This window comes from Peromyscus leucopus, chromosome 6 (genome assembly GCF_004664715.2).
Source record: "Peromyscus leucopus breed LL Stock chromosome 6, UCI_PerLeu_2.1, whole genome shotgun sequence".
In the NCBI taxonomy this organism is placed as follows: domain Eukaryota; kingdom Metazoa; phylum Chordata; class Mammalia; order Rodentia; family Cricetidae; genus Peromyscus; species Peromyscus leucopus.
Genome location: NC_051068.1, coordinates 90,279,883 through 90,294,778, shown reverse-complemented (window position 1 = coordinate 90,294,778; position 14,896 = coordinate 90,279,883). Strand labels below are relative to the sequence as shown.

Below are 14,896 nucleotides of genomic sequence, written 5' to 3'. Positions count from 1 at the left end.
GTTTTCCTGAACTCAAACAACCTTCCCGGGACCATTGCTTTCTTTGTTACATCCGTGTATAAAAGTCCACTGAAACTGAAGTCAAATGGTCTGCAGCAGTAGAGTGTAGTCCGTCCCCATTCTTCAAGGCCCTCAGATCCCAGCTCTCGCAGACACTGAATGCCTGAAGACAGTCTGGAGACAGCTCAGTGTGGCTTTGGCCAAGGGAAACCACACATACTGAGGAGACCTAGGGGCCTCCACCACAGCTGCTGTTTGGTCTAGGTACCGTGGCAAAGAGCCCTGAGCATGCACATGCCTAGAATGAACTGATTATGGGAGAATGCTAGCAAGGCTTAGAAGACATCCAGGAAAGGTCTGTGCTCCTGGCAGTGTAGGGACAGTGCTGAACACCATCTCTTTCTGACTTAGAAGTCAGCAAGAAACCCACCAAGGGATGCTGGAATGCACACTGCAAGATGCCAAAACAGGTCAGGGCTTCCCAGACAAACTGTCCCCTTGCCTTTTTGTTACTTTTCTGCTTGTTTGTTTTTCGAGACAGGGTTTCACTACGTAGTTTTGGTGCCTGTCCTGGATCTCGCTCTGTAGCCCAGGCTGGCCTCGGACTCATAGAGATCCGCCTGGCTCTGCCTCCCGAGTGCCGAGTGCCGGGATTAAAGGCGTGCGCCACCACCGCCCGGCTCCCCTTGCCTTTTTAACACCAACCACAACTTACACAAGTTGCCTTGGGGACTCTATGATGGACATTCTGGTTTGAGTCTCTCAGACTTTCTTCTTCAGCAAAGGTCGGAGGAACGCTCAGCATAGTGTCTCCTCTGCACAGTGAATGAATGGAACCCTGCCTTTCCCATCGGGCCCTCCCAGCAGTGACTCGGGTTTCCCCTCCCACCGGAGGTATACGGACCACGTGATCTCAATTACTTCCATGTTAATGAAGAACTTGAACTTTCGGGCTTCAGTGCTGTAATTTCAACTCTAGGAGCACAGCAAGGGCTCTGTTCACCCAACCCCCGCCCCAGGCTGCCCAGCCCAGCCCCGGCTTGCTACTATGGCTCAGCCATGCTGCTGGCACCATGCTCTGGGCTCCCTGATTTCCTCCGAGGACATGTGCTCTCCCCAAGACCCTGCACACAAAAGGAGATGGATTTTTCACTGTTCTCAATGGATGACAATTAAGAAAAGATGTTAACAGAAGGGAGTTGGGATGGGACTGCTCCAAGTTTATTCTGGTCACACAGGAAACATCTTGAGCCAATCACATTGGATCTTTAGGTGAGTATGTGGCATGCTTGTTTCCCCCACAGCATGCCTGTCTCCTAGGCTTTTTTGTTCTTTAAACAAGGAGCAAATTTTTACTCATCATGTTATCCTTCACTTTAAATTCTGCAGCTGCCTGGATGGGGGTGAGTTGAAGGAGGGGATATCCATCTTCCCTCTCTCCCCACACGGACAGCTTTTTACATGGCTCATAGCACCCTACTTGTTGGTTGGTTGTCCATCATGGTGGTGTAATTGTGTATATCTTTAGCTAGTTAACATCTGTCACCTTCACCAGACTATAATGTAGTCATGGAAGAGGCCGAGGAGGTGTGCACTATATGACCAATGCTTAGCTCCACACTAAAACTATATATAGTAGGTATTTAACTGGGGGTAGTGGGAGCTGGGTCTCACTCTTGTAGCCCAGTTGACTTAGAACCCACAATCCTCCTGCCTCATCCCACCAAATGCCTAGATTATAGTGGTCCCCAACCTCAGCTCAATGTTAAATTTATGAATGTATAATAAATATATGCAATGATATACACACAAAATAAAAACATAAATAAAAGGAAAAGCAACTACCCAAACACCAGAGTTATAGTAGGAGAGAACTGACTCCTACAGGCTGTTCTCTGACCTCCACATAGGAGCTATGGCATATGCACCCCCCCCACATTAAATAAATAAATAGTAAAAAAATAACATACACAATGAATTACTGTTAAGTTATATAAAGTATGATAATGTAGAACTGTTTATTGACATATAAAGGTGTCCATAGTATAATGATAAATTTTAAAAAAATCAAATGATAAGATAGTAGATACATTATGATCTCATTTTTATAAAAGAATACCTGTGTATACAGATACATACATTGGAAGGTTAGCAGTGCTGAGATTATAGATACCAGTTTGTTTTCTCCATTTTGTCTGCGGTTTTTCCTTTTCTTCAGAGGGAGTCTCACTGTGTAGCCTAGCACGGCCTTGAACTCAGGTTCTCCTGCCTTGGCCTCCCAACTGTGAGGACTGCAGGTCTATGACACAAAGCCTGCCTCCGAATTGGTTTTCTTTCGTTAATTTTCTTTATTAAAAATAATGGTTTCATGATGCTACTTTCCAAATTATCAGCATTTACTTGATTTATAAAGTATTTCAATTTTGGAAAAAAAAATCAAGGAGGCATTGAAATGATCTTTTTTCCTCCTGTCACAAAACTGCATTTTAACAAGTAATTTTGTCATGATAATTGTAGATAATGTTAGATAACATTAGAAAAAAACAAACAAACAAACAAAAAAGCTAGATTTCAAGATGTTGAATTTGATTCTTTTTTTTTTTTTTTAAAGACAGGGTCTCTTTATGAATCTCTGGCTATACAGGAACTCGCTGTGTAGACTAGGCTAGTCTCAAACTCAGAGATCCACTTGTCTCTGCTTCTCAAGTGCTGGGAATAAAGGCGTGCCCCGCCTTGAATTAGATTAATCCTGATGCTATCTGATTAAAGTGGACCTGTAGCAAGATGACCATTAGTAGCATTTCTGTATAAACTAACTTATCAAGATGACCATTAGTAGCATTTCTGTATAAACTAATTTTAGTCCACAATTTCCATTTGACCCTTTTCCTATTCTTGCTCCTACTGAGGGTCAGGAGAACAGAACAGATTCCAAGTCTCTTTCTTGTGTTTAGCTGAAGATCAATAAAATTAAAAGGCAACAAATCTCTAAGCATTAAAAAAAAAAAAAATCAATGGCTGCTGTATTTATGGTATTTTATGTCACAAAGTGAGTTTGGAAAGTCAAGTATTTCCCAGAAAAAATGCCAAAGCATCACCACAGCTCTAGAAGTCGATCCGTTGAAAACATTTACCTGTCACAGCCTTACTGGTTGTAAATCTACAGTTAAGAGCAGATTAGAATTTTCCCTTTAAATAATGCTAATTTCAGCTCTAACACATTTAAAGATGATACTTTATACACAAGGCAAGAGTACACCTCATCATCTGAAAAGATAAGGAGAATTGCACTTATTTGGTAGAACAGTTACCATGATTGTAGGGAAATGGAAAACACTGGACTATAAATTCCTTTCCCCAGTAAAGTATAATTTAAAAGTTTCACTAAAAAAGTCAGTTAAAAAATTAAAAAAAGAAAGAAACATGGCAAATACCACGTGTATATTGCTACTTGTCTTTAGTAACACGAATTTTGTTTTGTTGCCTGTTTCAACTCATTGACACAAAGATCTCAGCACCATATTAAGAAGTCACCCTCTGACCTACACAACGTGATACCCCAGGACAATCATTATGCCATTGTTCATTTTCAGCAGAGCCTAGCATGACAGTGATAAATACTGTGCTCTAGAGCCTTAAGCAGGGAACTCGGGTCACTTCTAATGCAACTCTAACAAGAATCCATGCTGGCACAGCCAGGCCTCATGTACTCTTTGGAAACACAAACCGTTCAAGGATGTCTTATTTGCACTATTTCAGATCTAGCAGCATAAATGCCGGGTTTTCCAGGTAGGATTTCCACAGATTAGAGAAGCGTGACATCGTGGCTCCATCAATGATCCTGTGATCCGCTGACCAGCTCACATTCATTATCTGTGCTTTATAAACGTCTCCTTTCTGGTCAAATCGGGGAAGGGCCTAGAAGTAATGGAAAAAAAACTAAAAATAACAAGGGTAGATTTCCCTGCCTCGGAGTGGAAGGAAGATCTGGCAATAATGGTATAAGGTTCAGAACCCCTCCTCCCCGCCAAGTGGGCACCCCCAGGGCTTCTGAAAAGGCTGCCTCCTATTCCCCACCGCTCCTTGGGCGGATATGTCATAAGCTTTAACTTCTTCAAGGTATCTCCTGCCTCATATACAATATTTACATTAAATAGTTAACTTTGTATTCATCACCGTGTGTTAACTACTCTTACAAACTCTTAAAAAAAGACAACCCAGCTGGGAGGTGGTGGCGCATGCCTTTAATCCCAGCACTCGGGAGGCAGAGGCAGAGGCAGGAGGATCTCTGTGAGTTCGAGGCCAGCCTGGTCTACAGAGTGAGATCCAGGACAAGCTCCAAAATTACACTGAGAAACCCTATCTCGAAAACAAAAAACAAAAAAAGACAACCAAGACAAGGAAAATACTTGGACTCCTCACTGAAGGCCGCAAGGAAGGACGGGATATGGCCACTGGATAAGGAGCTGGGGCATGATGGGAGTGTTAGAGGAACACAAAGGAGTCTGACAGCTACTGTGGGGGAGGAGAGCGAAGGTGGGAGATACGGTCACTGACGCTCTCTAACGGGTGAGCCACGGCAAACATGGGCCCGCTGGTCTTGCCCGCCCCCTTGCCCCTCCCCTGCTAAACTGTTAGATTCCATTCCTAAAGCTAGCCACCAAGGTCTTGTCCCGTATTTGGCCACCGACTCACTCCTGAGACTGATCATCAAGGTCTAACTATAAAACACCAAGGTCCAGCAACTAAAATTCATTATTTGGCTACATTGGCTACCACGTCCAATCAGGATTTACCAATTCACCCTAACACAGACTCCCTCTTTTTCCTTAAAAAACCACACCTGCAGAAATACCTGCTGTGTGTCTCTGTCAGGTCCAGAGGCAATCCCTATCTCTCGTCCCTCCAGGGCAATAAAATCTCCTTTGTGTTGAGAATTTGGTGTCTGGGTATGTTCTGTGCCGACTCCAAGGCCCTTTCAGTCACCTCCAGAGCAGGTGACAGAGAGCATGTCATGAAAGGCAGGGTTTCTCCATCTTAAAAAACGAAAATCCCAAGCCATGACAGGCTATTCTGAAAAACATACATTACGGCTCTGGGGAAGCTCACTGAGGGGAGTGCTTGCCTAGTGTGCACAAAGTTCCATCCTTGGTACCAAGAAGCAGGGAATAACATAATTACATTAAACATCAGCTACTGGGACCACAGAGATGGCTCAACAGTTAAGAGCCATGCTGAGCCAGCATGGGGACTAGAATTCAGATCCCAGCACCTAGGTAGTAACCTGGGTGTGGCCCTACACACACCTGTAACCCCAGCCCAGAACAGGGGAAGACAAAAGGTGGCTGAGGCTTGCTGGCTGCCAGCCTAGCTGAAAAACTCAAGCTCCAGGTTCAGCAAAGATCATGGGTCAAAGGACTAAGGCGTAGAGTGATAGAGGGGGACACCCACAAACGTTAGCCTCCGAGCACAGGAAGACGTGCACACGCGCACGCGTGTGCGCACACTCACACACATTCTCTCTCTCTCACACACACATACATACACACCTCACAGAAAAAGAAAACAAAATCAGTAAAAAATAAAAATGTAAAATATAAGTTCTAACTTATGATTAGATTTAACGGGCCTGGCAAGACGGCTTTACAAATAAAGGTGCTTGCTGCCAAGCCCCAGCACCTGAATTTGAACCTCAGAACCCACATAGAAGGAGAGAACTGATTGCTGAAGTTGTCTTCTGACCACCACACAAGTGCTATGGTGTGGGGTGTGGTGTGGTGTGTAGCCCTTGTGTATGTGTGCAGCACTCATGTATGCACGCACACATACAGAGAGAGCTATACCCCTATTTTAAAATCCTAAAACATGGCCACAGATCATTTTTTTTTGGAGTCACCTAGATTCTTGATCAAAATACAATTGCCTTCAAGACCAAGAAATCAGTATTTTGTCAGGTGTGGTGGCCCACACCTGTAATCCCAGCAGGTGAATAGTGGGGCAGGAGGATCCAGAGTTTGAGCCAGCTGGGACTGTACAGTGGCCTCTGATCTAATTCAAACAGGGAAGAAACAGGCGTCCTGGGGCTGGACAGATGGCTCAGTGATTGAGAGCACTGACTGCTCTTCCAGAGGACGAGGGTTCAGTTCCCAGCACCTACATGGCAGCTCACACTGCCTGTAACTCCAGTTCCAGGGGACCCAGCACCCATGGCAAAAACATCAATGCACATTTAAAAAGAAAGAAAGAAAGAGAAAGAGAGAGAGAGAGAGAGAAAGAAAGAAGGAAAGAAAGAAAGAAAGAAAGAAAGAAAGAAAAGAAATAGGCACACAGAGCCAAAGTTCACAAACTCAAACTAGAAGGCGGAGGAAAACCTTCAGCGCTGAGTTTTCATGTCCAATCTTCCAACTTGCCGAAACTATCTCGCAGTTCCTCACTGTACATACCTTAATTGCTCCCAGGGCCCCAATGGCTACTTCAGGTGGCAAGATCACTGGCTTGGCATAGGTTCCACCAATCTGAGAAGAATGGGACAGTTTAGCTTTCAGGGAATGCCTGACAGATGACAAGCTGTATTTTATTTGAGCATATGCTCAGAAATGCAAGTTACACTCTTGAATTTGAACACCATGACTTACTGAGCCAATGTTGGAAAGAGTGAATGTCCCTCCGGTAAGGTCGGCGGTACTGAGCTGACCCGAAGAACCCAGTTTCTGGAGACGGTTCAGCTCCATGGCAATCTCAAATACAGAGCGGACCTGAACATTCTTCACATTGGGGACAATCAACCCCAGCTCAGTATCCATTGCTATCCCAATGTTGTGAGAAGCCTAAGAAATAAAAATTACCCAGTAGGACTTTGAATACATAAGCTTACAACAAAGCAAAGATACATTCCACTCTCTTCTAAAACAAAGATACTAAACTACTAGGCATGTGGTGCACAATATTCAGGAGGCTGAGGAAGAAAGACGGATGGTTTGAGGCCGGTTTGTGCCATATGGCCAGACCATATCTGGAAAAGCCAGAAGGCCACAAGACAAACCAGCCACCACTTTCACTAGAGTAGAAGTCGTTTAGAAGAAATAGTTCAGGTGCATGCAAGGGCATCATGAGTAAAGGCACGTGCTGCCAAGCTGAGCTCAAACTCCTGAACCCGCAGAGTGAAAGGAGAGAAGAACTCCTGTAAGTTCTGACCTCTGACCTCCACTCACGTACGTACAGTGACACCAGTTTCCTGCCCTCAATAAAATAAATGTGAATTAAAAAAATAATAATAATTTCTCGCTCATATAAACCCTTTTCTTTAAAAAAAAAAAAAGTAAAAAAAAAAAATAATAATAATAATTTAAGCCGGGTGGCGGTGGCACATGCTTTTAATCCCAGCACTCGGGAAGCAAAGCCAGGTGGATCTCTGTAAGTTCAAGGCCAGCCTGGGCTACAGAGCGAGATCCAGGACAGGCACCAAAACTACACAGAGAAACCTTGTCTCGAAAAACCTAAATAAATAAATAAATAAAAATAATAGGCCGGGCGTTGGTGGTGCACGCCTTTAATCCCAGCACTCGGAAGGCAGAGCCAGGCGGATCTCTGTGAGTTCGAGGCCAGCCTGGACTACCAAGTGAGTCCCAGGAAAGACACAAAGCTACACAGAGAAACCCTGTCTCAAAAAAAAAAAAAAAAAAAAATAATAATAATAATAATAATAATAATAATAATAATTTAACCAAGCTTAAAAGATTGTTTTAGAGACAATAGTCTCTTTTTAAATTTTACAATAACATTTGTGTGCATACATGTGTGTACATACAAACACCATGAAATGTACGCAGAAGTCAGAGAACAACTTGTAGGAGTCAGTTCTCTCTTTCCATTATGAAGATACATACAATATTTATAAAAACCTGTGCTAAGGAAATAAATGAAGGAATTAACTGGGCGGGGTGTGGGGGCAGCATCAGATAGTTCTAAAACAAAATATTTGCCAGTAGGTTACTGATTGAATAAATGATAATATCACATCTATTGATGTGTGATGATATCCATAATATATTAAATGAAAAAGAGAAAAGCAAATTAAAGAAAAATTTGTATTACTTAAATGAATTCATGGAAGAATATTAGGCTGAAAAGGGAGTATCTGAGGCCACAGGAATGAAGGCAAACATTGTTTTCTCTAAATTTTTAAACTAAGCTATATTAGGAAAGATTAAGATAAAAATAAAGAGTTCACTGTATTAGACACACCGCAATACTTTGATCAGATGGCCTGCATTACCTACATGTACCTTTTGGTTTGTGTTTTGGTGATGTTGGGTAAGCACTCTACCACTAAGCTACCTCCCTGCAGGCCTATGCTTACTGCTAGCTGAGCATTGCTAATGGAGAGTGAATATGGGAATCAACATTGCAAGAATCTGTCTTAAGAAACTTTCAGTCCAAACAGAAGATTTCCCTCAAACTGGAGTCAAATGTATTACTTAAAAAAATTATTATTATTAATTATTCTCTCTTGGACTGGAGAGATGGCTTAGAAGTTAAGAGCACTTGCTGCTCTTCCAGAGGACCCAAATTAACTTCCCAGCACCCACATCGGGAGCCTCATGATAGTCTGTAACTCCACCCAAGTGAACGAATGCCTCTGGCCTCTGCAGGCACCTGTACTCATGGGTACATTCCCACATGAAGAAATCTGCTCCTACCTACACATACTTTTAAAAAAATTTGCTCTTGTGATGGTTTGAAAGAAAACGGCCCCCAAACAGAGTGGTACTATCAGGAGGTGTGGCCTTGTTGAGGTAGGTGTGATCTTGCTGGAGGAAGTGTGTCACTGTGGGGGTGGGTCTCATATATGCTCAAGATACCACTCAGTGTCTCAGACCACTTCCTGTTGCCTTGAGTCATGATGTAGAGTTTTCTAGCACCATGTCTACCTGTACGCTGCTATACTCCGCCGTGATGATAATGGACTAAACCTCTGAAAATATTTTATTTTATAATATTTAATTGCCACCTCAATGAAATGTTTTCTTTTATAAGAGTTACCGTGGTCATGGTGTCTTGTCTCAGCAATAGGAACCCTAACTAAGACAGCTCTCTTCCTTAAAATTCCAGAAACTTAATCTTGAGAGAGGTGATTCTTTTGAGATGCTGAGCAGAGTGAGTAACACACCCACACCACATCTGTATAGTTCCCACACCACATCTGTATAGTTCCACCATTTTCAATGGAAACTCGACAGGATGTCGAAAGTGCATTGGCTGCACACCTGACAAAATCCTTATTAAACAGTGAAAACAAAGCTGATAGATTGCACTTCAGCTGAACGGCTTTCACTCCTGTCCGAAAAGGGGTCATTGTTTGAGTGTCCTAGAGGGTTCTAACCTACAAGTCCACGCACACCATCTTCTATTACAGTGAGGATTTTCACAATGCATGGCCAACCTTGTAGGTGACGTTCTGGCAGTTTTCATCCAGGGAGGCATTGAGGATAGGAAACTGTAGCAAGCCCAAAGAAGCGGCCTGTGGGAGAGAAAGACAATGTCACATGACATTGATGACTGGAAGCAATGGAGGTAGGAAGGGAGAGGGAAAGAGAACACTTAATTTAGGCTGAGTGTAAATTCAAGGCCACACACTGCGGGTTGATCACTTCCACTCTTATCCCAATCTTGGTGAAACTAGGTTGCCCTCCTCATTTAAAAACAAATGATAAAGTGGTCGGGTCACTTGCAAACATGAAGGGAATTTTCAAAGTAACCACGCAGGCTGCCAAAGTACCAAAGAAAATGTCTCAATCCCAAGCGATTTCCTCACTAACATGTAGATTTAGATTTTTATGAGAAGCAAGTCAGTAGTTTAAAAATAGATTAGAAATTCAAACACAAAAAGGCAGGTAGGCCATTTCTCTGTAGGAAGAATACACAGTGATTGCAAAGTGACCATTGGAGGTCAGTGTGCACAGGTGTCCTTGGCCTAGTCAAGGGCAGAGCTGGCTCAAATACATACTGGAGCCCAGCCTGCTGGCACAAACCCGTTTGCCCCCTTTATTCTCTCCCCTGCTTTTCTTTATACTTCCTTTCTCTTTATATCATTTCTCTCCTGCCCGTACGCCGGAGAGCCACAGAGGTTTCTGGAGTCAATACTGAACTGATTTGATATTTAAGATGCACAGATATTTGAAAAAGGAGGCCAGGTGAGATACAGGCTCATGCCTGTAATCCCAGTACTTGGAAGCTGGAGCAGGACTGTGAGTTCCAGGCCAGCCTGGGCTAGCTAGTGGAACTCTGTTTCAAAAACAAAACAAAACGAAATGATGGGGGGAGACACTTGGTGGGTATTTCAGGTAAAATTGCATAATCCAGCAACTGTATGTATAGCTCAAGGAGATTAAAATGGGGAGCGGTTTTGAGGAGACTGGAGGGGTAGTCAGCAGAAACTTGTATGCCACTCTAGGACTTGGGAAAGCATCCTAAAGATGCTGAGTGGAAACTATCGAAAAGCCTCGGGAAGTGATATGATTTGATTGAAGGATGATTGTCTCTGTAGACTGATGACAGGGCAGGAGGGGTCATGCTGAGTAGGAGGCCAGGCCAGACCAGACCAGACCAGACCAGAAATGTGGCTTTTCCATTTGTTAATTTGTTAGTTAATGTCCATGACAAGATTCCCAACCTCTCTGAGGCCTCTTCAGAGGAGAGTGGAGACAGTAATATCTCCATATCTGGGATGCTCTGAAAATTCAGGGTAACTGTCTGTAGCATGCTCACCCAAGCCTGATGGTCTCAAGGCCTAGCCCTGGAAATGATTCTCAGAAGCCCCCCTGAATGTGCTGGGTACATGGAAATGAACACCCACCGCCAGGTGCAAAGTCTCCTTTTAGCTCAAACCAGAACTTTCCTACGACCCTTTCGGAATGAAAGGCTTTCCTCAGCTGTCCGCACAATTCTCCTCCTAGTCTAAAGTGGAGAGATGGCTCAGTGGTTAAGAGCATGACCTGCTCCTGCAGGGGACTAACAGTTTGGTTCCTAGGACCCAAGCTGAATGACTCACAACTGCCTGTCAACACCCATTCCAGGAGATCTGACTGACACCCTCTTCTGTCCTCTGTGGCCACTTGCATGAAACACACACACACACACACACACACACACACACACACACACACACACACTGTGGGATGTTAATGTATGTCCTGTGGGAGCCTTCTTGGTTCCTTGTGCGTTACCAGCAGGTCCGTATAGAGGATGATTAGGACCATGGCCTGAGTGCAGTGTCTGAGATGGTCTGCACTTGGCTGTACTGGGGGATGGTCTGTATGTCAAGTTGCTCTGATTGGTCAATAAATAAAACCTGATTGGTCGTGGCTAGGCAGGAAGTATAGGCGGACTAACAGAGGAGAAATAAAAGAACAGGAAGCAGAAGGAGACACTGCAGCCGCCGCCATGACCAGCAGCATGTGAAGACGTCGATAAGCCACCAGCCACGTGGCGAGGTATAGATTTGTAGAAATGCGTTACTTTAAGATATAAGAACAGTTAACAAGAAGCCTGCCACGGCCATACAGTTCGTAAGCAATATAAGTCTCTGTGTTTACTTGGTTGGGTCTGAGCGGCTGTGGGACTGGCGGGTGACAGAGATTTGTCTGACTGTGGCAAGCAGAAAACTCTAGCTACACACACACACTTAAAAAATAAATAGGCATGTATTGTGGTGTATGCCTTTAATCCCAGCATTTAGGAGGCAGAGACACATTGATCTCTGTGAATTTGAAAGCAGCCTTGTCTACATAGTAAGTTCCAGGCCAGCCAGGGCTGCTTGGTGAAGCCCTGCCTCATAAACAAACAAACAAACAAACAAACAAACAAATCTTGGGCTAGCGGGATGGTTCACTGAGTTGAGTGAGGCACTTTCTTCAAGCCTGACAGCCTGAGTTCAATCCCTGGGACTCACAAGGTGGAAGGAGGAACAGACTCCTGCCAGCTGTCCTCCTGAGTACACAAGCACACAAACACACTCACGCATGAAATGGCCATCCCCTCTTATAACAGGACTGACCCTAACAGAGCCAGTTGTTTTGGTTTTGTTTTTTTTTTTCCAAGGGCCAGTTTGCTAAGACTTCTGCCCCACTTTACCCCACCATCCTATGTTGACTCATGTCTGGCTTCCATCAGACCCCCAGGAAGTATGTCCAGTCTGGTAGCTAGTCAGCCAATCAGGGTCCTACCTGGCCACAAGCAGGAACTGTTCTTGCTATTTTCAGTCAAACAGACCCCAGACACTGCAGCCACAGTTGCTGACCAGATGCCATGAGCCAATCAAAAAATGATTCCTGTACCAAAAAGGGTCTCTACCCAATTACTTCAAAGTTTACTTAACCTGGAACTCCCCTAATCCTGCTTAAAAGGAGCCTGTGAGCCATGTGCCACTGTATCCAGATGGTTGACCCCTGCATGCTGGAATTTTTATTAAATGCTCTTGTTGATTACATACATGACTGGTGGTCTTTATGGGATTTCTCTTTAGACTCTAACTATGCACACGCATGCATGCATGCACACAGACACATACTAAATAAAGAGATAAATGTAACTTAAACATAAAATAAAACTAATCTTTAAAAAATGAGGTAAGTAGATAAAAATATAACACAGATTTCAATTGTATAAATTCTTATGAAACCAAGAGATAGTGGGTTTGAACTTTTTTTTCTAAGTCTGATTATAAGGTACGAAGTAGTATTTTAATGCAAACCGATTAACTATGACATCTTTACAAACAAGTGGCGGTGTCCTCTGGGGCCTCGCTTGAGTGACACTCACCTTTAAGAAGAAGGGCATGAAGGAGAGTTTGATTCCACGAGCCAAAGCAACAGGTTTTAATTCTTCCCGAAGCTTAACCAGTTCAGTAAGGTCAACTTCATCACAATAGCCAAAGTGGGGAATCTTCAGGGCTGCAGACATGGTCTTGACCATTGCTTTTTGGAAGCCTACAAGAAACTCAATCCATTTATATAAATCCGATAATATGTTATTTTTCAATACAAATTAGCAAAATGGTGGATTGTGTCATTATAAGTTCACGATGAGTTTGAACTTTTCTGTTAGTAAGAATTGAAAGCTGGGCAGTGGTGGTGTACATCTTTATTCCCAGCACTTGGGAGGCAGATGAGGGGACACTAGCCCATTAGAATATGGCTCTGGCAGGCCTTGCCTTTCTCCTAATTCCCTCTGCCTTGCTAAAAACAGTTACATTACATTCCTAAAGCTAGGCCCCAAGGTCTGTTCTCTTTATTGAACACTCCCTTCTCCTGAGGCTGACTACCAAGGTTCAGATATCAAAGTATTAAAGTCCAGCAATCAAAAGCCCCCTTTGGCTCAATTAGCATGCCCATTCAAGATACACCACAGCATCCTAGCCCATTCTAACACAGACCTCCCCTTTTTTCCTCTTAAAAATTTCACCTGCAAGGTCACTGGCTACTGCTTTTCTGCCTGAGTCAGAAAGCAGCCACTTCAACTTTTCTTCCCCGCTTAAAATGGATCTACCTCTCTGTGAAAACAAGGTATGGTCTGTGCCTAATCCAAGGTCCTGGAGGGAGCCCACAGCATGGGTCTCCTTCAGCAGAGGCAGGCTGATCTCTGCGAGTCTGAAGTCAGCCTGGTCTACATATTGAGTTCCAGAGCTACATAGTGAGACCCTGGCTCAAAAAATAATGGAAAGCATCATACGATGCACACACATCCCCTGAGGTAGTTTCTATGAAACAAGTCAGCACGGCCTCACGGAACTGCCTCTGCCGTTACCTGTTACGGGCTCTGTCCTGTCCTTGCCTGTGAACACTGGAGGCTTTGATATTGGCATGGGAAAGGTCCTGTCTTTGGGTTGTGGTGGAGGTGGTGGTATTTCAGCTTTTGGCGATGGAGGCAATATGGCTCCTGTTTGCTTTTCCAAAAAGTTGAGAATATCTTCTTTGAGTATTCTGCCATCTTTTCCCGAGCCAACAACTTCACTCAGCTTAATCTAAAATAGAACACATTTTAGTGCTAAAAAACAAATCTATCATCAAAATTTAAAAATGGAGCATAATCAATTAAAGGTAAAAACTTCTGCCCAATAACTTGGTTCAAGGAAGCAACATTTTCATCATTTTGAGAAATAAGCTTCAGGATCTCTGTGTAAGTGGCTGTTACCTTTAGCACACTGCTGTTCATTTACCCATTTAAATCTCTAAATCTCTCCCATAATTCATTCATTCTGTCTTTCTTTTTTTCTTTCTTCTCTCTCTCTCTCTCTCTCTCTCTCTCTCTCTCTCTCTCTCTCTCTCTCTCTGTCTCTGTCTCTGTCTCTCTCTCTCAAGACAGGATCTCACTGTGTAGTCCTGGCTGGTCTGGAACTCACTATGTCGATCAAGCTGGCCCTGAACTTCAAGAGACTCACCTGCCTCTGCCTGCTGAGTGATGGGATTAAAGGTGTGTGCCACCATGCTCTGCTCTCCCTAATTCTTTTCGTTTTTAATGAGTTTTTATTTCTTTATTTGTTATGTTGTCTTGCTTGCACATATATCTGTATATTACTTGTGTACCTGGTGCCCAAGGAGGCCAGAAGAGAACTCTAGATCACCTAGGACCAGAGTTAGAGCTAGTTGTTGACTGACATGTAGATTTTGTGAATTGAATCTGGGTCCTCTAGAAGAGCAGCTGGAGATTTTAACCACTGAGCCATCTCTCTAGACCTTCTCTCATAATTCTTACTTCTTTTAAATTAAACCCTCTATTTTGTATAATTACTATATATTGATTTAAAAAAATATATATAAATGTGCTAGATGGGTGCCTAGCCCAATCATCATCAGATAGGTGTGGTGATATGTTGTGTACCCTAATAAAATTTGCCTGA

General features: G+C 43.5%; 1 protein-coding gene across 2 annotated transcripts in view; it reads right to left on the bottom strand.

Annotated features, from left to right (window-relative positions):
- Window positions 1-2,652: 2,652 nt before the first annotated feature.
- Dbt (dihydrolipoamide branched chain transacylase E2) overlaps window positions 2,653-14,896 on the bottom strand; it is a 37,927-nt gene continuing 25,683 nt past the window's right edge. For both annotated transcript variants that reach the window (XM_028890150.2, XM_028890151.2), the window contains 6 exons: window positions 13,804-14,020; window positions 12,820-12,986; window positions 9,443-9,520; window positions 6,636-6,827; window positions 6,444-6,515; window positions 2,653-3,918 (listed from right to left, as the gene is read on the bottom strand). In XM_028890150.2, coding sequence (XP_028745983.1) covers window positions 3,751-3,918; window positions 6,444-6,515; window positions 6,636-6,827; window positions 9,443-9,520; window positions 12,820-12,986; window positions 13,804-14,020 — 894 coding nt within the window. In that variant the 3' untranslated portion in view covers window positions 2,653-3,750. The remainder of the gene's footprint in view (window positions 3,919-6,443; window positions 6,516-6,635; window positions 6,828-9,442; window positions 9,521-12,819; window positions 12,987-13,803; window positions 14,021-14,896) is intronic.